At 66.0% G+C, this 20,998-nt stretch overlaps 2 protein-coding genes across 6 annotated transcripts in view; one reads left to right on the forward strand and one right to left on the reverse strand.

Annotated features, from left to right (window-relative positions):
* Positions 1 to 5,732, forward strand: part of ADAP1 (ArfGAP with dual PH domains 1) — a 28,460-nt gene extending 22,728 nt beyond the window's left edge. For 2 of the 3 annotated variants that reach the window (XM_054717058.1, XM_054717061.1), the window contains exons 7-11: positions 3,772 to 3,855; positions 4,070 to 4,132; positions 4,662 to 4,733; positions 5,022 to 5,250; positions 5,335 to 5,732. In XM_054717058.1, coding sequence (XP_054573033.1) covers positions 3,772 to 3,855; positions 4,070 to 4,132; positions 4,662 to 4,733; positions 5,022 to 5,250; positions 5,335 to 5,363 — 477 coding nt within the window. In that variant the 3' untranslated portion in view covers positions 5,364 to 5,732. The remainder of the gene's footprint in view (positions 1 to 3,771; positions 3,856 to 4,069; positions 4,133 to 4,661; positions 4,734 to 5,021; positions 5,251 to 5,334) is intronic. The other variant, XM_054717060.1, reaches the window with a different exon arrangement.
* Positions 5,733 to 7,615: 1,883 nt separating this feature from the next.
* Positions 7,616 to 20,368, reverse strand: GET4 (guided entry of tail-anchored proteins factor 4). 3 transcript variants are annotated; one of them, XM_054718280.1, is made up of 9 exons: positions 20,337 to 20,368; positions 14,413 to 14,491; positions 14,167 to 14,248; positions 13,566 to 13,715; positions 11,903 to 12,041; positions 10,480 to 10,620; positions 9,257 to 9,332; positions 9,089 to 9,161; positions 7,616 to 8,312 (listed from the first exon to the last, which is right to left on the reverse strand). In XM_054718280.1, exons 1-9 carry the CDS (start codon positions 20,351 to 20,353, stop codon positions 8,227 to 8,229), a joined length of 843 nt encoding a protein of 280 aa, XP_054574255.1. In that variant the 5' UTR covers positions 20,354 to 20,368; the 3' UTR covers positions 7,616 to 8,226. The 3 variants fall into 3 exon arrangements, with proteins under 3 accessions (XP_054574255.1, XP_008154243.1, XP_054574254.1); XM_008156021.3 differs by lacking the exon at positions 20,337 to 20,368 and adding an exon at positions 19,584 to 19,863; XM_054718279.1 differs by lacking the exon at positions 20,337 to 20,368 and adding an exon at positions 17,961 to 18,269.
* Positions 20,369 to 20,998: the final 630 nt, after the last annotated feature.

Below are 20,998 nucleotides of genomic sequence, written 5' to 3' on the forward strand. Positions count from 1 at the left end.
TATGTGTAAGTATGTGAAAGTGTGTGAGTGTGAGTTGGGGGCTGTTCTGTGCCTAGACAACCTGAGCTGTAAATTAACGTCCTCTCAGGCCTTTTCTGGTCACACGTGGCCACTTTCTAATCCCCCGAACGTGCAGCTTCTTGGGGTGCCCTGGTCTTTAATGTCTGGCTCCCAAAGGGGAAAAGCAAAGAAAGACGGGGTGAGCCCAGTGGGCGGGGCTCAGTGATTGAGCATTGACCTATGAACCAGGAGGTCAGGGTTCGATTCCTGGTCGGGGCACAGGCCGGGGTTGTGGGCTCCATCCCCAGTGTGGGGCGTGCAGGAGGCAGCCGATCCATGGTTCTCATCATTGATGTTTATATTTCTCTCCCTCTTCCTTCCTCTCTGAAATTAATAAAATAAATTTTTAAATGAAGGGGCAAAAAGAGGGCACTGGCCCTTTAAGTCCTTGGCTGTCCCTTTGGCTTGAGGGGAGGTGGACGGCGGTGGTGGCACCTCCGTGACCAGAGCCGCCCAGACAGACACAGGCCACGTCTGAGGGGTCCTCGCCCACCGGCTCCTGCCCGCCCAGCGCGTGCCGGTGGCTTCGCCGGTCAGGGCTGCGCAGCTGCCGGTTCTGGGCTGAAACTGACCAACCTTTAGAGTTCACTGTCCCCCCGCCCCCGGGGCTTCTCCCCTGCGGCCGGCGCAGCCTCAGCTCCCAGGCGGGCGGCCCTGCGGTGGGTGTGCGGGTCGGGGGACAGGTTCCCGGCTCCGCCCCGCCTCCTCCCAGAGCCCTCTCGGCTGCCTGTGTGACTGACAGCTGCCAGGCCGTCTGCTCGGCTGTGCCATGACCTCCTATAGAGGCCGGCCCCCAGCACTGCCCGCCCCGCCTCACACTCACTCTCACTCACTCTCACTCTCACTCTCACACTCACACACTCACTCTCACTCTCACACTCACTCTCACACACACACTCACACTCTCACACGCACTCACACTCATGCACTCTCACTCCCACACTCACACCCTCACACTCCCACACTCACACTCACACTCACACACTCCCACACGCACACACACACTCTCACACGCACTCACTCTCACACTCACTGCGAGGTTGCCCACCTGTATAGTTCACCTGGCCGTGACCACGTGTTGCTCTCTGACCTGAGCCGGAGGGCAAACTCGTTTCTTTTCTTTCCCGCGAGTCTTACTTTCCCTGGCGCTGACGCTGTCTTCCCCACGCAGCTACCTGCGTGCTTATTACCGCTCCCCCCCACCCCCCCCCACACCACACACACACACACACACTCTCTCTCCACGGATTATCTAAGGCCTCGGAGCGAGCCCGGCCCCCAGGCAGCGGGCGTCTGTCCTGCAGCCCGACTCACTCCTGGGCCGACCATTTCCTGCCTCCGCTGGGGACGTCCCTTCCGTAGCTTCCCGGGAAAGAGCGTGGGAGCGAGTCTCCGTGGACCTGGCCCATGTGGGAGGCTCTGCTCCTCCGATTCCGTGGCCGGACCTGGACTCTGGCCTGGGAGGCGCGGCGGCACGGACCCCGGGACCAGATGGGCCTGTCCTCTGCTGGGAGTCGGCCTGTCCTCCGGGCCAGGAGCCGGGACCCAGGAGCCGGGGACCCAGGACCCAGGGACCCAGGAGCCGGGGACCCAGGACCCGGGCACCCAGGAGCCGGGGACCCAGGAGCCCGGGACCCAGGAGCCCGGGACCCAGGAGCCCGGGACCCAGGAGCCCGGGACCCAAGACCCTGGACCCAGGAGCCGGGACCCAGGAGCCGGGGACCCAGGACCCAGGGACCCAGGAGCCGGGGACCCAGGAGCCCGGGACCCAGGAGCCCGGGACCCAGGAGCCCGGGACCCAGGAGCCGGGGACCCAGGAGCCGGGCACCCAGGAGCCGGGGACCCAGGAGCCGGGGACCCAGGAGCCGGGGACCCAGGAGCCCGGGACCCAGGAGCCCGGGACCCAGGAGCCGGGCACCCAGGAGCCGGGCACCCAGGACCCTGGACCCAGGAGCCGGGCACCCAGGAGCCGGGCACCCAGGACCCTGGACCCAGGAGCCGGGGACCCAGGAGCTGGGGACCCAGGAGCCCAGGGCCCAGGAGCCGGGACAGCAGGCAGTTCTCTCCACCTGTCTCTTCGGCAGGTTCCTCCTCGGCCGTCTCAGTTCTTGTTCTTTCCGAATCTCCTGCGACTCAGAAGCCAGCCCCACGCACCCCCCCCACGCCCACTTCCTCCTTCCCCTCTGCTTTCTGGGAAATTTCTTCAGGCTTGTCTTCAGGTCTTTTGTTTCTGTTCTTGTTCTCGTGACCTTGTCAAAGGCACAGGGTCCTCCATGACTGTCGTCTTATCTCCATCGATGCTCCTTCCTGTCTGCCTGCCTGTGCTTCCTTCTCCACGCGGGAGATTTCCTGAAATTGGGGGCTGGTCAGACCCTCCGGAGGAGACGCCTCCTGCCCGTGCCCGGGACCCAGCACAGGGCCAGCTGCGGGACGGGGCTCTGGGCTTGGGTGTGTCCCCACATGCACACCTCCCCCCACGCCACCCTCTCTTCCACCCTCTGCAGAGTCGGCCTCCATCACCCATGGGGGGAGGGGGAGGGGGCGGTCAGCCAGCGGTCTTCTGCTCAGATCCCCTCCCACACCCCAGACCCGGCTCCCCCTTCCCAGCTCCTGGGGCTGTGCACAGGCTGGGCTGCCTCTCGGCTCTCCTCCCCCTCCCCCCGTGGTTCAGGCTCCTTCTCCCCTGGCCCGGCTGTCACTGTCAGGCTGTCACTATCGGGCCCTGACCTCTTGGAGCCTCACCTGTGGCCTCTCCCGGCTGTTCGTCCCCAGCTCCTGGGTTTCGGCCTTTAGAGGGCACCCCTCAGGCAGAGTGAACAGGTTTGACTGTTCCCCGAGGAGCCTGGCCAAGGCCTGTGAGCAAACCAGCTTCCTCGGAAGCCTCGGCTTCTCTTTCCTGTGGGGACACGGAGCAGGGCAGGCGAGGGCAGTGCAGGGACCGCTGAGGCCCTTCCTCCCTAGAGAGGGTGTGGGCCCTGCTGGGGGCCAGGACCTGGGCGTGGAGGGGGTGAGCCTGTTTGACGTGGCTGTGCCCATGGAGAGAGGGGGGCCTGGCAGGAGGCAGGCATCAGTCGGAGCCAAGGAACTAAAATCCCAACCGGGGGAGTGAGAGCGGACAATGGGGAGGGGTAACGGGGGGCGAGGACCGCGGAGAGGAAGGGGGAATGGCATGTGCAAAGGGCCTGTGGCCGCACAGCTGAGAGGTGTAGGCGGGTGGGAAGGAAGTGGCGGAGATGGTACGAGGAGGTCCTGCCAGGTGGGTGGAGCGGGGCCTGGTGGCCGTGCTGTGAGCCTGTCCTCATTGGAGGTGCAGTGGGCAGGGTGGGGGTGTCATGGCCCAATGTGAACTTTCGGGGATCCCTCCAGCCATCCCATTCTCAGTGATTCAGGAAGGGCCTGCGGGAGGCGGGCAGGGCTCTTTTTTTTTTTTTTTTTAACATTTAAAAATATTTTTTTATTGATCTCAGAGAGGAAGGGAGAGAGAGAAACATCGATGATGCGAGAGAACATGGGCCGGCTGCCTCCTGCTCGCCCCTCACTGGGGATCGAGCCCACAGCCCGGCAGGTGCCCTGACCGGGAGTCGAACCGTGGCCCCCCCGTTCATGGGTTGATGCTCAGCCCCTGGGCCAGGCCGCGGCAGAGGGCAGGGCTCTGGGGAGGCCTCGTGGGGGGCCGGGGGAGGCTGCAGCCCACACCCGCTCTGCCCCCAGGAGATGGCCGACTGGTTCAACGCGCTGCGGGCCGCCCGCCTCCACTACCTGCAGGTGGCCTTCCCGGGGGCCAGCGACGCCGACGTGAGTGGCGGCTGCCGCCGATGCCCCTGGGGTGGGGGGCTGGGCCCCACCCCGACGCCTGTGACCCCCCACACCGGTGGCCCCCTGACCTCCGTGGCCCCCGGAAGTGGCCACAGCAGCCTCCTTTACTCTGAGGCTCTGCCCCAAGCCCGGGGGCGGGGGGGGGGAGGGGGTTGGGAGGGGGAGACAGCTGGACAGAGGACCTTCCCCCCAGCTGGTGCCGAAGCTGACCAGGAACTACCTGAAGGAGGGCTACATGGAGAAGACCGGGCCCAAGGTGCGTCCCATCGGCTCCCAGGCCTGTCATGGGGGGTGTCATGGAGGTGGAAGCGTCAGTCGTGGGGGGTTGGGGGTGGAGGTGGGGGGTGGGGTTGGGGGTGGGTTTGGGGGTGGGGGTGGGGGTGGGGGTGGGGTTGGGAGTGGAGTTGGGGGTGGGGGTGGGGTTGGGGGTGCAGCCACCCTCCGGCGAGGCTTCAACCTGCCTGTGCATTTCCAGCGGGTCATCTGGGTGTGGATTGCCTGGGTCCCCAAAATGTTTTGTAAGAGCAGGGGCCCCCCTGACCCACGACCAGGGGGAGGGGACCTCAGGTCAGGGCCCGGCCCAGGACCCGGGTGGCCCCCCAGCCCAGACCCGCCGGGGCCCATAGGGACGGGGGCTCAGCAGGAGGAGCAGCAGGTGCCGGGCCCACAGGGGCACGAGGAGGCTGCGCTGCTGGGTGATGGACCCACGGCCCCGCCCCGCCCGGTGTGAGCTGTGGTCACGGGGGAGGGGCCGCGTCAGGACCCCCGGCCGCTCTGACCCACAGCAGACGGAAGGCTTCCGGAGGCGCTGGTTCACCATGGACGACCGGAGGCTCATGTACTTCAAGGACCCCCTGGTAGGCAGGGCCGCGCCGGGCGGGGGGCGGGCCTCCTGCTCCCGCACCTGAGACTGGGCACCCGCGGGGGCAGCTCTGCGGTCACGGGGAGGGGAGGCTCGGGTCCCGGCGTGGCGGGGGGCTGCGGTCACGGGGAGGGGAGGCTCGGGTCCCGGCGTGGCGGGGGGATGCCGGTCACGGGGAGGGGAGGCTCGGGTCCCGGCGTGGCTGGGGGCTGCGGTCACGGGGAGGGGAGGCTCGGGTCCCGGCGTGGCGGGGGGCTGCCGGTCAGCCTGTCCCCGCCCGCAGGACGCCTTCGCCCGGGGGGAGGTCTTCATCGGCAGCAGGGAGAGCGGCTACACGGTGCTGGACGGGCTCCCGCCGTCCACCCAGGGCCACCACTGGCCCCACGGCATCACCATCGTCACGCCGGAGCGCAGGTTCCTGCTGGCCTGTGAGACGGAGCCGGAGCAGCGGGCGTGGGTGGAGGCCTTCCGGAAGGTGGTGGACAGGCCCATGCTGCCCCAGGAGTACGCAGGTGAGGGCGGGCAGGGCCGGCCGGGGGGCGGGCATGGACGACCTGCACGGCGGGGACCAAGCCCAGCGCCTGTCCCTTCTCCAGTGGAAGCTCACTTCAAACACAAGCCCTAGAGCTGGTCCGGGGCCGAGGACTGGACTCATCCGGCCTGGCCACGGGGCTGCGGACGAGGGGCTGCGGACCGAGGGAGCCGGCCACCAGCCCGAGGACGGCCCAGGCTCAGTCCCGGGGGCAGTCTGGGCTCCGCGGGGCCCTGAGCCCTCACCACCAGGACCTGTTTCTCTAGAACCTCATCGTGGGCCAACCTGTCTGACCTCCGACCCCATCATGCTGCTGCCCCCGCCCACTGACCACCCTTCCTCCCCTGCCACCCATCCCCTGAGCAGGACCCACCCGACCAGGAGGCTGGACTGTGGGGCAGCGTGTGGCCTGCAGGCCCCCTGTGCTGCCCCCGGTCCCCTCCCCCCGCCCCTCCCCTCCCCCTCCCCTCCCCTCTCCCACCCCCTCAACAAGTATTTATTGAGCCTCTGCTGTGTTAGTCGTGGGGTCTGGGGGCTGGAGGGGGGGGGGGGACACAGACCTGGCCCTCAAGCCATGGGTCCTGAGGTCAGAGGCCCCCACCTAGTGCCCAGCCCAGGCTGCCTGCCCCCAGCCCCCCGGGGCACCTCACAGGCCCAGTTCAGGGCTCAGCGCTGCCCAGTGACCCCCACTCCCAGGCCTGACCTTGCTCTGACCCCTTGGAGGAAGGAGGCCTGAGCGACGTCCCAGGTGCCCTAGCTCCCCGCCCTGGAGGGCGTCTGTGAGGACAGGTGTGGGGAGGGGGGGCAGGGGGCGTTTCCCCGGGAGGCCCCAGTGCCTGGGTGAGGTGGAGGGGTCCCTGCCAGAGACCTTGGCTGCCTCCAGCCCCAGCCCCTCGTCCCGTCCACCAAACCATGACCCCCAGGGGAGCCCAGGCCAGGGGAGCGCCTCGAAGCGGGGTGTCTGCTTCCCTCCAGCCCCCGTCACAGCCTGGAATGAAGTGGGCTGTGCTGTGGCTTGATCCGCGTGTTGGAGGCTGGTGTGGGGCCGTGGGCCCCAGGAGGACTGCCCACAGCAGGGAAGGGGGCGTGCCCAGGACGTGCCCGTCACCCAGGTGTGGGTGGGGGGCACCAGGGGCTGCCCTCCCTCCTCCCGAGCCCACTCCTGCTGGCCAGCTCAGACCAGCTGTAAACCTAGATGGGGGTGCTGCCAGGGGCCCCCTCATTGGCCTGTCTGTTCAGCTCAGCCGGGCAGGGTCCTCAGGATGGCCGCGTTGGGGAGCGAACACTTCCTGCCTGAGGTGCCCAACCCAGAGGGGCAGTCGGTGGGTCCCTTCCTTAGAACCGGCCGCTGCCCCGCCCCTGCAGCCCCATCCCACCCCCCACTGTCCTCGCTCGCTCGCTCAGAGTCGGGCCTGCAGCCAGCGGCAGGATCATTGGTCTGAGGGAGACCCCGAGGCCCCTCCAGGCAGGGCCAGCTGCAACCGCCCCCTCCAACCGACCTAGACCCACCCTGAAGCCAGAGGTGCAAGTGTCTGTGAACGTGTGCGTGTGCACGTGTGTGTGTGTGCGTGTGTGCACGTGTGTGTGCGCGTGTGCGTGAGCATGTGCGTGCCCCAGGAGACAACAACCTGACAGGCATCAGAGGACAGCGTTAGGCCTGGGGGAGGGCTGGTGGGCGGGGCCTCCTGTGCTGGTGGCTGTGGGCAGAGGGGTCAGGTGCAGGCCCCCGTGCTGACCGAGCCGCCTGCTGGGCCCCTGGTGGACACAGGGCACACGCGGCCCAGAACGTGTCCCCAGGTGACTGCACCGGCCCAGCCGCCTTCCCTGGCCCGGGACGCTGCAGGCCCCGGGCCACATGGTCAGGACGGCTGAGCATGGGACTCAGAGGGGCCCTGGGGCCGAGGAGGGAGAGGCGAGCAGACCCCAAGGGGGTGTGTGGCCTGTTGTGCACAGCTGCCCGGCTGGCTGTGGGTCTAGCGTCAGCCCTGAGCAATCGCACAGGCTTGCATTCTGCTGTGTCCCCAAACCTACCCCGTTGGGTGTAATTCATGGTTTCAAACCTGGCGGGACTGGGGGAGTCGTTGTGGGTTCTGACCCTGCACCCCACCTTCCCCATGGCCCCCCCCAACCGCCCCAGAGAACCCTTGGGCAGCTGGTAGGGGGCTCCAACCTCAGGGCCCGTCAGCGCCGACGACTCCCCAGCCGCTCGCAGAAGCCGTGACTGAACCTGCTGGCAGGTCTGGCTTCTCCGAACTCAAAGGAGATTCCCACGGTCGGTGCTGCCGTCCCTCCGCCCGGCACGGGGCCCCGCCCCAGCGCCCCCAGAAAGGGCAAGCACAGCAAAGCCCAGTAGAAAGAATTTATTTAAATTCAACGATGAACACACCTCCCTTTAAATTCCATTTTTACAGCAAATAGAATGGTCTAGTCCGCTCCTTCATGCATGATCGCTGTATAATAATCTACAACTCTGACTTTAGTTGTGAAAAAATAAAGTGTGTCCCGGCTGTCATCCCGGGAGCATCTGGTAGAGCTGAGAGGGCCGGGCTGCTCGCGCGGGCCGGGCACTTGGTTAAAACCTAGGCCGCGGGGAAGGAATCGTCACCAGGAAATAAATATTGCGTCCCGAGGCGGCGTCCGGCAGCTCCGACGTCTGCGATGCCACCGTGCAGGCATGGCTCCGGGATTTGGCACAGGCGTCCACGTGGGGCGGCCGGTGGCAGCCCCCCGACCCGGTCCTGTGTCGACCCGCGGCACCCAAAGCAAACCCGAACAAAGGACGGAGAGGCGGTGGCGCGCAAGCCTGTGCTTTATTGTGGGTCAATCGGAGGCCACGCCACACAGCCCGTGCCCTCAGCCAGGGCACACCGGCAGCCGACAGAACCACCGCGGCCCGGGAGCGCGGCCAGGCCCTCGAACCCGCCGCCAGGCAGGCGCCTCTCCGTGCAGGCGGGCGTCAGTCGAGCTCGATGGGGCTGCTGTCGTCCTGGCTGTCCTCGCCCTCCTGCTCCGAGGAGCCCATGAGGCTGCTCAGAAGGTTGCCTGGAAGCAAGCGCCCGTCAGAGCCCGACCCCCCACACCCGCCTTCCACGCCCCCCGCCTTCCACGCCCTCCTGACGACACTCCCAATTCAAAAAGGTCACATGGCTGCATGGACACACGGATGGCCAAGGACAGACACACGGATCGCCAAGGAGCCCGTGAAAAGATGGCCGTGCAGGTCGGCCACCACGAGGGGCCCTCACACCCTGGGGCTCCCGCCCTGCACCTGCGGGGAACGCTGCCGGGCAGCCCGTCAGTGAGCACAGAACCAACGTGGACCCGGCAGCTCCCTGCAGGGCCTGCACCCACGCACGGGAGGCCTCAGACACGGGCACACCCATGTTCACGGAGCCACCGGCGGGAGCCGGCCTGTGTCCCGCGAGGGACACACGTGCACGTGACGCACACCGACTGTTAACCTGAAAGGACGCCTGCCACCTGCACCTCACGGGACGCCTGCGAGCGAGCGAGCAGACAGGACACGCTGTGCGAGCGCCTGGTGAGGTGCCAGGAGCAGGCGGGAGGGGGCTGGGGCAGGTCCAGGTGGGGGGCTGCACAACGTGAATGTCCTTATGGCCCTTGAACTGCACTCGGAGGCGGTGAGAACGGCAAAGTTACGTTACGTGCCCTTCACCACAACACACAGCCGAGAAGAGACCTGGCCTCCTTCCTGGGCCCTCCTTCCCGGGTGGTGAGTCGGCGGGGGGCGCGAACAGGGAGGCAGCCGGCCCCCCGCGGCCCCGCGCCCCCGCGGCCCCGCCCCCCGCGGGCCTTACCTAACAAGCCTCCGTAGGAAGACGCCTGCTTGGGCGGCACCCCGAAGAAGAGCTGTCCTATCCTGTCGAGGTACTGACGGAGCAAAGACACGCGTGAGGGACGCGCCGTGGCCCCCACCCGCCCTCCACGGAGGCCCCTCCTGCCGAGCCCAATGCCCGCGGCCTCACCTCGTTGTACATGGGGTCCCGCCGGAGGGACGGCTGGTACTGCTCACACAGCACCGTGAACACAGTCAGTTTGCCTCTGAAACGAGACAGCAGGGGGCACAGCTCTGTGGTCTCTAGACACCGGGGTGGGGGGGGGGGGAGACAGAAAGGCCACTCCCCCCCACGCAGACGCCTACACACCACACTCACAGCCCACACCCACACTCCCGACTCAGACGCCTACACTCACACACCCACACCCTCCCACTCACACACACACCTTCACTCCCACGTACACCCACACCTACACACACCCCCATACCCCTGCACACGCTCACATCTATGCACTCACTCACACACACCTACACACACCCCCATACCCCTGCACACGCTCACATCTATGCACTCACTCACACACACCTACACACACCCCCATACCCCTGCACACGCTCACATCTATGCACTCACTCACACACACCTACACACACCCCCATACCCCTGCACACGCTCACATCTATGCACTCACTCACACACACCTACACACACCCCCATACCCCTGCACACGCTCACATCTATGCACTCACTCACACACACCTACACACACCCCCATACCCCTGCACACGCTCACATCTATGCACTCACTCACACACACCTACACACACCCCCATACCCCTGCACACGCTCACATCTATGCACTCACTCACACACACCTACACACACCCCCATACCCCTGCACACGCTCACATCTATGCACTCACTCACACACACCTACACACACCCCCATACCCCTGCACACGCTCACATCTATGCGCTCACTCACCCACACCTACACACACCCACATACCCCTGCACACGCTCACATCTATGCACTCACTCACACACACCTACACACACCCACATACCCCTGCACACGCTCACATCTATGCACTCACTCACACACACCTACACACACCCCCATACCCCTGCACACGCTCACATCTATGCACTCACTCACACACACCTACACACACCCCCATACCCCTGCACACGCTCACATCTATGCACTCACTCACACACACCTACACACACCCCCATACCCCTGCACACGCTCACATCTATGCACTCACTCACACACACCTACACACACCCCCATACCCCTGCACACGCTCACATCTATGCACTCACTCACACACACCTACACACACCCCCATACCCCTGCACACGCTCACATCTATGCACTCACCCCCACACCCTCCCTCCCTCACCCGTCTAGGGCCAACAGCAGGAACCAGATGAAGTTGAGCAGCGGCTGCACGAAGGGAGGGCCGTCCTCGATGGACGGGTGCTTCTGGGTGTACGTCGTGAACACCACGGAGGCACTGCTTTTGTTCTTCAAGCAGAGGAACCTGGGAACGAGCACATGCCGTCACGTGTGGGAACAGGCCTGCCGCCCGCCGGTGAGCCGTGGGCCCTCTCCCAGCCGCGGCCCCCGTGGCAGAGGGGACTCGCACGCCCAGCCCGCTGAGCCCTCCGTGAGCGAGCTGGGCTTTCCCGCCTCCAGCCGAAGGGAGTACACGCGTGGGAGGCGACGGGGGAGGATGAGTTTGTCTGCACACCTGCCGGCACCTGGGGCCAGCGGTCTGAGGGTCCAGGGGGGACAGCTCCGCGGCAGGCGGGCGGGCGGGCTGAGGTGCGTGGGGCGGGGTCACTTTTTTAAGGCACAAGGGGGCTCCATGAGAAGGGGCTCGAGACCCTCTACGCAGAGCCACGCCCCCTCCAGAGGGTCTGCGCTGAACCCACTAGCCGGGCGGTGGGCGGGCGGGGAACCTGCCGCACTCCAGTCGGTCAGGCCTGACGTGCGTGCAGGACCTTCCATCACACGGCACCCGTCCCAGCGCCCGGCCACACGGCAGGCGTGTTTGTGGGAGGAATTCCATGTATCCCACGGGAGATGTTCCCGTCAGGAAGGGACGGGCTCAGGCTGGGAAAGGCAGAGCGCCTGGAGCCGGGCGGCCCTGCTGACGGTGGGTGCCTGCCCACGTGGCCGAGCGGGACCCCTGCACCTCCCCCCCCCCCCCCCCGTGAGTTCCCACACTTTCAAGATAAACCGAAGGAAAGAAAACAGAGGGAGAGAGGGCCTAACGGACGGAGACCCAGCGTCCTCAGGAAAATGCTTCGACGCAGAAACATCCGGAGAGGCCGGCACAGCCTGTGAAAAAGCCTCTGAAAGCAGTTCGCACCACAGGGCAAGACGCGGCTCAAAGTGCTCATCACCTCCTGCCCGACACCGACACGTCAAAAGCATGGATAACGGGGGAGGGGACAAGACACCAAACCAAACAAAAAGCCAGCGGTAACGTAAGGCTCTTCTGTATCATAAACCCAACGGCTCTAAGCGACCGAAGACCGCGGGTGGGCGGGCCGTCAGCAGAGCGAGGCGACGTGGGTGGGTGGAGCCGTGATTTCGTGCGCTGGGCTTCTAGTGTTCGTATAAAATGCAAAAACCTACTTCTCTCACCGCTCAACTGAAATGTCACAGAAGCCCCTGACTGCAACGGCTCCCGAGAGCTGGGAGGGGCGCGGTCTGTGCAGGGCCCAGTGGGGATGTCACGTGATTCCAGAGCCCCCGCCGCCCCCCATCGGTGAGGGGCCCATGGGAGCAGGGCTGACAGCGTGCGGGACACCTACTGCAGGACGGCCTGGGCCACGAACATGTCCACCTCGCTGCGGAAGCCACGGGACGTGGAGTACTCCACCAGCATGTTGGCGCAGCCCTCCCCGTCGGCCGAGTGCAGGAAGTGGTACCGAGACTCGCAGTAATTCTGCTCTGCAAAGGGAGAGGCTGTCACTGCGAGGTGCCCAGGCCAGAGGGCAGTCAGAGCATCCTCGCGGGAGAGTCAGGAGTCCCTGCGCCCCGCTCCCGCCAGCAGGCGGCTCCTGCCCGAGTCCTGGCCCGGGCCTGTGCAGCGATGGCCACAGGGTCTGCCAGCCCAGGCTCTGCAGGGGGCCCTCCGCCCAGCCTTGCGACAGCTGTGGGGACTGGGGGAGGGGCCCCCTGGACTCTGTGCCTGGCTCCCCGTGGTCTGAGCCCCAGGCAGGACATACGAGGCCTGTGTCCTGGTTTCAAGCCGTTACTACTACACACACGTGCCCCCAACTCTCAGCCCAGGGTACACTGTGCACGCTGCTTCGCAGCCACAGGGGCGGGGGCGGCCAGCGGCCTGGCATTGCCGGGGGCCCCACAGACACAGGCAGGGACACGGTGCCAAATAAATGCCGTTGGAAACACAGGTCTGATTGGGTGACTCCATCTGGCCCTGCAGACAGCCCCCTCCCCCGAGGAGAAGGCAGGAGCTGGGCCCGCCTGGGAGGGGCTGGCAGGACGGGCGAGGGCTCCTGGCACTACAGCAACGAGACCAGACAGGGCTCCGGGCAGAGGCTTGTGGGTGGAGACAGACAGGCTGTGAGTGAGGACCGAGCACCAGGCAGGACCCGTGGGACAGGGACGTAAGGCCGAGGTCTAGGGACAGGAGGACTGGCCCCGAGCGCTGGGCAAAGGCTGAGTGTGGAGGAGGCGCTCACAGGGAGCGTGAGGCGTGAGGAGGGGCCTGCTGGCCGGCGTAGCCCACAGGGCTCCTGGCTGCTTCCCTGCCCGTTCCTTCCCGGCTGCAGTGGTCCAATCGCACACTCGGCCCGCAGGCTGGCTCCCGGGCAGCTGCTGCGAGTGCAGAGCCGCCGCCAAGGCTCACCCGCCCCCGTCAGAGGAGCTGCCTCCGCCTGTACCTCTGAGTCCTGGCTGCCAACGCACAGGCCGGGCCCCTCCGCACCCCCTTCGGGCGGCCCGTGAGGACAGGAGCGCACGCGTCCCCAGGTACAGCCGGGCACGAGGGGCGGGGGCCCCAGAGACGCGCTGAGTGAGGCGGGGAGGCCCTGACTGCACACGGCCTCACAAGGCGGGGCGCAGCCCTCTGACCCCGTGAGGAGCCGCACTGAGGCGGGGCTTCCCGCCTGCCGCTCCCTGCGCCGAGCAGACGAGCCAGAAGGTGCACTGGGCGCTGAGCAGAGGCGGGCAGTGCGAGGAGAACAGCCCCGTGCGGTGGGAGCATGGCCCCACGGAGGCGGCCCTAAGGGACCTGGCAGGGAGGGGCCAGGCCCAGTGGCCACCGCCCAGGTCACTCCAGCCTCACGCCTCGGGGTGCCCCCGCTAGGTGATAACCAAGTGTGGCGGCCTTAGCTCAGCGACAGGGAACCCCGTCCTCGTTGGCCAAGGCGGGAGCTCAGTGACGACAAGCAGAAGCCGCGGGCGCGCAGGGGCCCCGGCCGCCTTCCCAGCCCACGTGCCCAGACCTACCTCGCCACAGGGTGAGGGCCAGCAGCTGGTGCAGCCGGGGGTGGCCCAGCCGCCCGGAGCCCCCGCTGGACCACTTCAGGGCCCTGGACACAAAGGCCACTCGCTCCGGAGAGTTCGGGTCCATCAGACTAAACAGTTTAGCCAGATTTTCTGAAAACAACGGAGAGAGAGACCCCTGCTCAGGGAGGGCACCCAGACTCAGCTTCCTACAGCGCCCCAGTTAACAGACACCACCACCACTTCCCAGGCAGCTGGCAGCCCCTGGCGGGTCCTGCTGGACCTCCCCTTCCCCCCCCCCCCGGGCCCGGTGCGGCCCAGAGCACCCTACCATGCCCAGAGGAGCCTGCCCGGCGGTGGGAGCATAGCTGGGGGGCAGAGGCCGCTGCAGGAACCCCTGGGATGGCACAGCACGGCACAGCACGGCACAGCACGGTACAGCACGGTACAGCACCGCACAGCACGGCACAGCACGGTACAGCACCGCACAGCACCGCACAGCACGGCGGCCTCCGTGTGTGGGTGCGTGTGCAGGGGCTGCGACGTGAGACGCCGGCCCTGAACGCTCAGGTGGAAGGAACCGTGAGCGCCCGAGAAGCCTCACCCAGCAGCTCATCGGCCACCTCCACCTCTGCCTTCTCCAGCGACTCCAGGACCAGCATGGACAGGTCCGCAGCACTGTTTTGCTACAAGACGTGGAAACAGACAAGAACCACAGGGTTAGAGAGAAAGCTCTGTGTTGAGAAGACACAGCCCGGCAGCCCAGGTGCCAGGTGCCAGGCTGGGCACGAGGGCCCGGCCCACGTTCAGCACCCAGCCCCGCCCCCACCCCCGCGGTGCCCCTGCTCACCTGGCCGTGGCTGAAGAAGAGCAGTGCCCCCGAGCACATGAGCTCGCGGGCCTCGGCGTGCTTGCTCTGCGACATGTACCTGCAGCGGAGCAGAGCCAGTCAGGTCGCCCCACGCAGCCCAGCAGGGGTCGGGAGGTGGAGCCCAGACCACATGGAGCTGAGGAGGCGGGAGGGCCTCCCACCAGAGCGGGCACAGGCTGCGTGCGGGTTCCTGAGGTCCCCCCCCCCCCCCCGGGTCCTGGCGCTCTGCCCTGCCCGGCTGCACGGAGACCCTGCGGTCAGCGACGGGGCCTCGGGACAGCAGACCGGGCGCCCTGCGGCCTCGTGACTGGGACGTCAGCAGGGACTCAGGCCCAGGGTTGTCAGAGGGACCACAAAAGCCTGGGTGACCCCCACCTATCAGGGCAGAACCAAAGGCCAGGACGGCTCACAGGACGGGGACAACGCCCACCGTGGCTGCGCCGACTTCCTCAGCCTGCGCTCCCTTCCATGGGAGGCACCGCCACGCCTGGCCCCGCGTGGGCGCCCCACTCCGAACGGTGGGTCACCAAGGGCAGGACCTGGGGGGCGGGGGAGGGGCGGTGCCGCCAGAGCCTGCAGGGACTGGAGGCAGACGGCGGGACGGGCTGGGTCCGGGCTGGGTCCGTCCGCAGTGTCCAGGGCAGCAGAGCAGCCTGGGAAGCACAGGGAGCAGGTCGGCACGGAGCCGTGCGGGCGGCGCCGGGAGCACCTGCTGTCCGTGGGCCTCGGTGACCTCGGGGAGCACAGCCAGGAACCCACCCGCGGGCACACCACTGGGTGCAGAGGCCCGGTCGCGGCTTCCCTCCCCCGGGGCCATGGCGGGCTGTCCCGTCCCCACAGAGAAGGTCTGTCCGTCAACAAGGCCCCACAGCACACCCATCCTGCCAGCAGCAGGCCCTGCGCCCGTGCGGGTCATCGCACGGCCCGTTCCACCACACACACACATGTGCACACACGGCCCGTTCCTGCCGCCGCACCGCTGACATACGTGTGCACATATAAAACTACAGCCGCTTCCATTTAGTCGCGGAGAACAGCACGGAGGAGGAGACAGAAATACCTGGGAGGGGGAGGGGGCGCGAACCTGTCGGGCAGATGGAGATGAGACGCTGGAAAGAACAAGGACGGCTTTATCTGAGACAGATACCCAGAGCGGAGGCACGAGACGTGGAAACAGAGAAAACAGGGCATAACGTCAGAGCAAACCACCAACCCCAAACGGCGAAGAAACCGGAAGAACAGAGGAGACGGGCTGCCGTGAGTCACCAGCCAGCACTGGTCACCGGAGGGGAACGACGGGCGCCCCATCTCCAGGCTCAGAGCAGCCGACGGACCCAGAAACTAGACCGGCCCAGCTCCAGAGACTACAGGCTCGGATGAAGGGGGACGCTGGCACCCCAGCACGCGGATCCGAAGGAAGCAGGTGCCGCCATGCTTACATCAGACAGAATAAACGACAAAGATGGACGTCTCATACCGAGAAAGGGCACTCCATCAAGACCAAGTAACACTCGCTACTCCGTATGTGCCCGACGTAGGAGCCAGAATACAGAGCGGCCCACAGCCGTCGAGGCAGGGACACGCAGCAGCACGCGGAGGGGAGGCTTTCCTTTAAACCTCACCCGCGTCGGACCGATGACCCACGGGAAGATGGGGGACGCTCCATCCAAAAGCACATGGAGAGCCGTTCAGCACCGCTGATTAGGAAAAGGCAGCCCACCCCCACGGTACCAGCTCCCACCTGCCAGGAAGGCTGTCGTCAGACAAGGAAGAACAAGCCCTGGCCAGGGCGTGGAGAACGGGGCGCCTGCCCACGCTGGGGGGTGTCAGCTGGTGCAGCCACCGGGAAAGTGTGACGTTTCCTCAAAAAAAACTAAAAACAGCGACCACAGGACCGGGCAATCCCTCTTCTGGGTGTTTACCCAAGGAACATGGAAACAGCAGCTCAAAAAGACACGCGCACCCATGTCCCTGCAGCGTTACCGGCAACAGCCAGGACGGGGAGCAGCCCACGTGCCGTCGACGGGCGCTGGCAAAGCAGCTGGGGGCGGCCTGGCGCGGCTCCTGGTTGGAGCGTCGTCCCGATACAGCACTGTTGGTTCAATCCCCGGCCGGGGCACGGAAAGAGTCAGCCAATAAATGCGTAAGTAAGTGCGACAACAAACCCATGTTTCTCTCTAGAATCAGTAAGAGAGAAATTAACAAAAAGCTGCGACGCATACACACAATGGAGTATGACTCAGCAATAAAAATGAGTGAAATCTTACCCGTGACAACACGGACGGATGGACCTAGAAGCTATTACACTAAGTGACTTAATTCAGACAGAAACACACACCACGTGATTCCACTCACACGTGGAATCTAAAAACGAAGGGAACAAAACGGAAACAAACTCACAGATACGGAGAACGAAGGGACGGCTGCCCAGGAGAGGGGTGAGGGTGAACTGGGTGAAGGAGACTGGCCTCGGGGGGAGAGCTCGCTATGACGCTCGCAGACGTCAAATTATAATGGTGTGCACCTGAATTTATGTTGTAACCACTGTTACCTCCAGAAACTTAATGTAAAAAACCACTATGGCCCTGGCCAGTTTGGGTCAGTGGACAGAGCGTCAGCCGGTGGACGGAAGGGTCCTGGGTTTGATTCCTGTCAGGGCACGTGCTCGGGTTGCCGGCTTGATCCCCCAGTGGGGGGCGTGCAGGAGGCAGCCGATCAATGATTCTCTCTCGCCCTGGCCGGTTTGGCTCAGTGGATAGAGCATTGGCCTGGGAACTGAAGGGTCCCAGGTTCGATTCCGGTCAAGGGCATGTACCTTGGTTGCGGGCACATCCCCAGGAGGGGGTGTGCAAGAGGCAGCTGATCAGTGTTTCTCTCTCATCGATGTTTCTAACTCTCTATCCCTCTCTCCCTCTCTGTAAAAAATCAATAAAATAGATTAAAAAAAAAGATTCTCTCTCATCATTGATGTTTCTCCCTTTCTAAAAAAAAAAAAAAAAAAAAAAATCACTGTGTCAAATGACAACAGAGACACATCAAGTCTCAGCTGACCCCCCGCCCCCTGGATCCCCCCAGAACACAGCCGGAACTGAGGCACAGCTGCCTGCCTCAGCTCAGGTGATCCATGGGGCAGCAGAGAATGTGTATTTTAAGGCTTTCTTTTTAAAAATTTCTTCATTTGGTCTGAGGCAAAACAGGTTACAGGCCACAATCAACCATCCACGCCAACTCAGAAAGCCCAGGGGCAGGAGACCTGGTTTCAGGCCCCAGCGAGGAGGCTCTGGAGGGGAGACGTGGCCTCGGGCCACCAGGAGTGACTTAACAGATTCCTAACGCAGCCCGGGAGACTGCGGCTGCCTCCCTGGGTGGGACTGAGGCTCAGCCTCCCGGAACCAGGGGCCATGCCCACTCCTGTGGACACAGCCCCACGCGACGCCCACCTGCCGGGCGGCCCGACTCCTGCTCGCTGCTCCTCAAACTGTGGGCACCATGTCAGCGAGTTGGAACGGCCTGAGGGGGTGACTCACCCAAGGGGTGCGGGCAGCCAGAGGCAGTCCATCCGCACAGTGGTTACCGCCAGCAGTAAAGGTAGGAACGTGGCCCGTGCGGAGTGAATGCACCACTTCAGATAACACCGAGGAAACAGGCGCCGGCCTCCGGTGCAGAGGCCACGGGCCTGGAGCAGGGTGAGCAGGAGAGAAACTGGAGGCCACGGGTATTTTCAGCGTCGCTCCCGGGGGGTGCCGTGTGCGAGCTCATCCACGGCACGCTATGTGGATGCTTCAGTGTAATACACGGGTGCGTTTACTCGTAGGAAGGTATTAAACATTAGTATGACGCGTGAATCTGACGGCCCCGGGAGCTACGCCGTGGAGGGTTCCAAACCAGAATGCGGCCTGAGCGGGAGCTGTCCAGGGGCAGGGGCACAGACCGGTCCCTTCTCATGACTGCGGGGGGCAGGAGCGCCTCAGGCGACCCACGAGGAAGCCAGGGCTCCGATGCCCACGGCGCTGCCCGAGCCACAGGTCAGGCTCAGAGCCCAGGCGGAGGCTGAGCTGGGAGAGCCCGGTGCCTCCCCATCCCCCAGGCCAGGGGCATGGACCCTGGACCCAGGGCCTCGCCACTCCGAGGCCACGCTCGTCCCTCCTACAGCAACCACCGCAGGGCCGGCTCCAAAGAGGAGCGCCCGCTTGTGTCGGGAAGGCCCAGCTCTGCTGATGAATCGCTGGTGCAAACCCCCACGTACAGACCCCCACGCACAGCCAGCGCCCCGCACAATCCACCGGCGCTCCTGCCCCAGCCTCGGGCGGCTCAGGCGGCGGGGGCTGAGGGTCGCGGCCACTCGCTTCCTTGGCTGCCCCTGGAGAGCCGTCCACTCCGTCCCTCCGCCACGCAGCCCGCGGCCGTTTACTCCGACGTGAACGGGCGGCGAAGCCAAAGCAGCAAGGACCTCCAGGCCGCCCGGCACCGATGCGCCGGCACTGAGGGAACAGCGTCACCCAGGGCTCCCCCAAACAGCGGGCCTCCGAGCGGCCATTGTTTCCCGCCTGAAGCCGCCCGGGGTCACCGAACGCGCGTCCTTCCCGGGAGTGTCGCACGCACATAAAGTCCACGCACCGGTCACGGCCCACGCACCGTGACACGCACCGCGACGGGGCGGCCGCGCAGGGCTGAGCCCCGAGCCACGTGAAGGAGGCACGTCTGCTCCGTCCACTCCACCCAGGGTCACCCCGCACGGAGCCAGCGCCCCCCGCGCCGCCCGGGCTCCCGCGGCCCAGCGCACGGCCGCACGTGGGCAGCGCAGGTGCCACCGCCGCCCGGGTGGCAGACACGGCTGATCCGGTACCGACACGACAGGGAGCGGCGAGCACGGGCCCCGACACAAGCGGATGACCGCGTTCCGAGTGGGCGGAGAGCCGTGCGACCTCGCGTGGGGGCTTCGCACCAACGGCGCTCGGGGGTGGGGACCGGCCCCGGAGCTGGGCAGGGAGGGGAGTGAGGGCGGTGAGGCGGCGGGGGAACCGGCGGGGGAGCTCGGAGCCCCGGGCCCTCGCCCCGCAGCCCGTCCGGACCGCCGCGGCGACAGGCGGCGGCGCGGGCCAATGGGCGGCGGGGGCGGGGCGCCGGGCGGGGACCCCGGGCGGCGCTACCTGAAGAAGAGGGTCCGGTACATCTGGTGCGCCTCGTAGTACTCGCCCTTCTCCACGCTGGCGCGCAGCTTGCCCTCCACGCGCTGGACGCCACCGCGGTTGCGGGCGCCGTTGCGGGCGCCCTCCTGCTCGGCCATCGCCGCCGTCGCCGCCATCGGGCCGGCGCTCCGCGCAGGGCTGACGCTGTCGCAGGCGCGGTCGGCAGCGCCTCTCGGCTTCCGTCCCGGCGGCCGCCCGACGTCCTCTACGGTGGCCGCGAGGAGCCGCGCGGTCGGGGGCGGGCGCGCCGACGGGCGGCCACGTGACCGCGGGCTCCGCCGGGGCGAGCACGTGACGCGGGCGGAGGCGGAGCCCGAGAGGCCACGTGACCGCGGCGGCGCGCTGACGCCACAATGGCGGCCGCAGGTGGGGGCGGGGCGCCGCGGCCGGAGCGTGGTCCCCGGGGGCAGCTGCCGGTTCAGCGACCGTTGACGTGTGTAAAGGCTTGAAAATAAAGGGTTTTAGCCACTTCAGCGGCGGTGGCGAGTCTCGAGGCCACGCTCGGCGGCAGCGGGCGGTCACCGGGCGGTGCAGACCAGGTTCAGACCGGCCGGGACTAGGCACCCGAGGGCAGCCTCCTCCCGCCTGCGCCCCTGCTCCGCGCCCCTCGCCCGACTGCTGCTGACGGTCACCGACTGTGGATGGTGCATGTCGTGAACGCGGTGAATCCGTCCATGCACCCGAGGTCACACCTGCCACAGCGTTCCCACTGACCTGAGCGCGCCACACATTCCCGGTCTTGGAAAAGAGCGGGTGCAGAACGGAGCGGAGTGCGCCGTCGCCTGCGCGGGAGGGAGGGAGGGACGGGCTGTGTACGTAGGCGGGCACACCTGTCGCCAGAATAAAAATGTGGTGGGCCAGGCACTGTGGCTCGGTGGTTGAGCGTGGACCTACGAACCCGGAGGTCCGGGTTCATTCCCTTCGGGGCGCATGCCGGGCTTGCGGGCATCCCCAGTGGCGGAGCATGCAGGAGGCAGCTGATCAATGATTCTCATCATGGATGTTTCTCACCCTCCCCTCAAAATCAACAAACTTTTAAACGTGGGGCGGGGAGCGGAGCCTTTGCAGCCCTGCCCTCCCAGGCCTGCAGCTCCGCAGCGCCCGCCCCACGGATTGTTCGCTCAGCGCCCTACACGCAACACGGGGCATTCAAGCCGCACAGGGTGGGGCAAGCGTAGGGTTACGGTTGTTCTAGGAAAACAAGCACCATCTGGCGTGCGGCCCCGCCCTGTACTTGACTAAGGAATCAAATCTGGGTTAGGCTGGAAAGCGGGCTCCCGCCACGCCTGTCAGTCACAGCAGACCCAGGACGGAAGCATTCCTTTGAGGAGATGCATCTCCTTTCCTAATTCTCTCCTTGTCGAGCAACCTCTGCA

The sequence above is a fragment of the Eptesicus fuscus genome, chromosome 6, assembly GCF_027574615.1.
Source record: "Eptesicus fuscus isolate TK198812 chromosome 6, DD_ASM_mEF_20220401, whole genome shotgun sequence".
Taxonomy (NCBI): domain Eukaryota; kingdom Metazoa; phylum Chordata; class Mammalia; order Chiroptera; family Vespertilionidae; genus Eptesicus; species Eptesicus fuscus.

Bases quoted from the DNA above. Each gene is read 5' to 3' on its own strand.
- GET4 (XM_008156021.3), bottom strand. From the start codon at position 19,738: ATGGCGGCGACGGCGGCGATGGCCGAGCAGGAGGGCGCCCGCAACGGC. The intron at 13,716-14,166 runs GTGAGGCTTCTC...CGTTGTTTTCAG, and splicing joins GGTGGCCGATGAGCTGCTGG to AAAATCTGGCTAAACTGTTT. The intron at 8,313-9,088 runs GTAAGGCCCGCG...GCTTGCTTCCAG, and splicing joins TTCCTACGGAGGCTTGTTAG to GCAACCTTCTGAGCAGCCTC.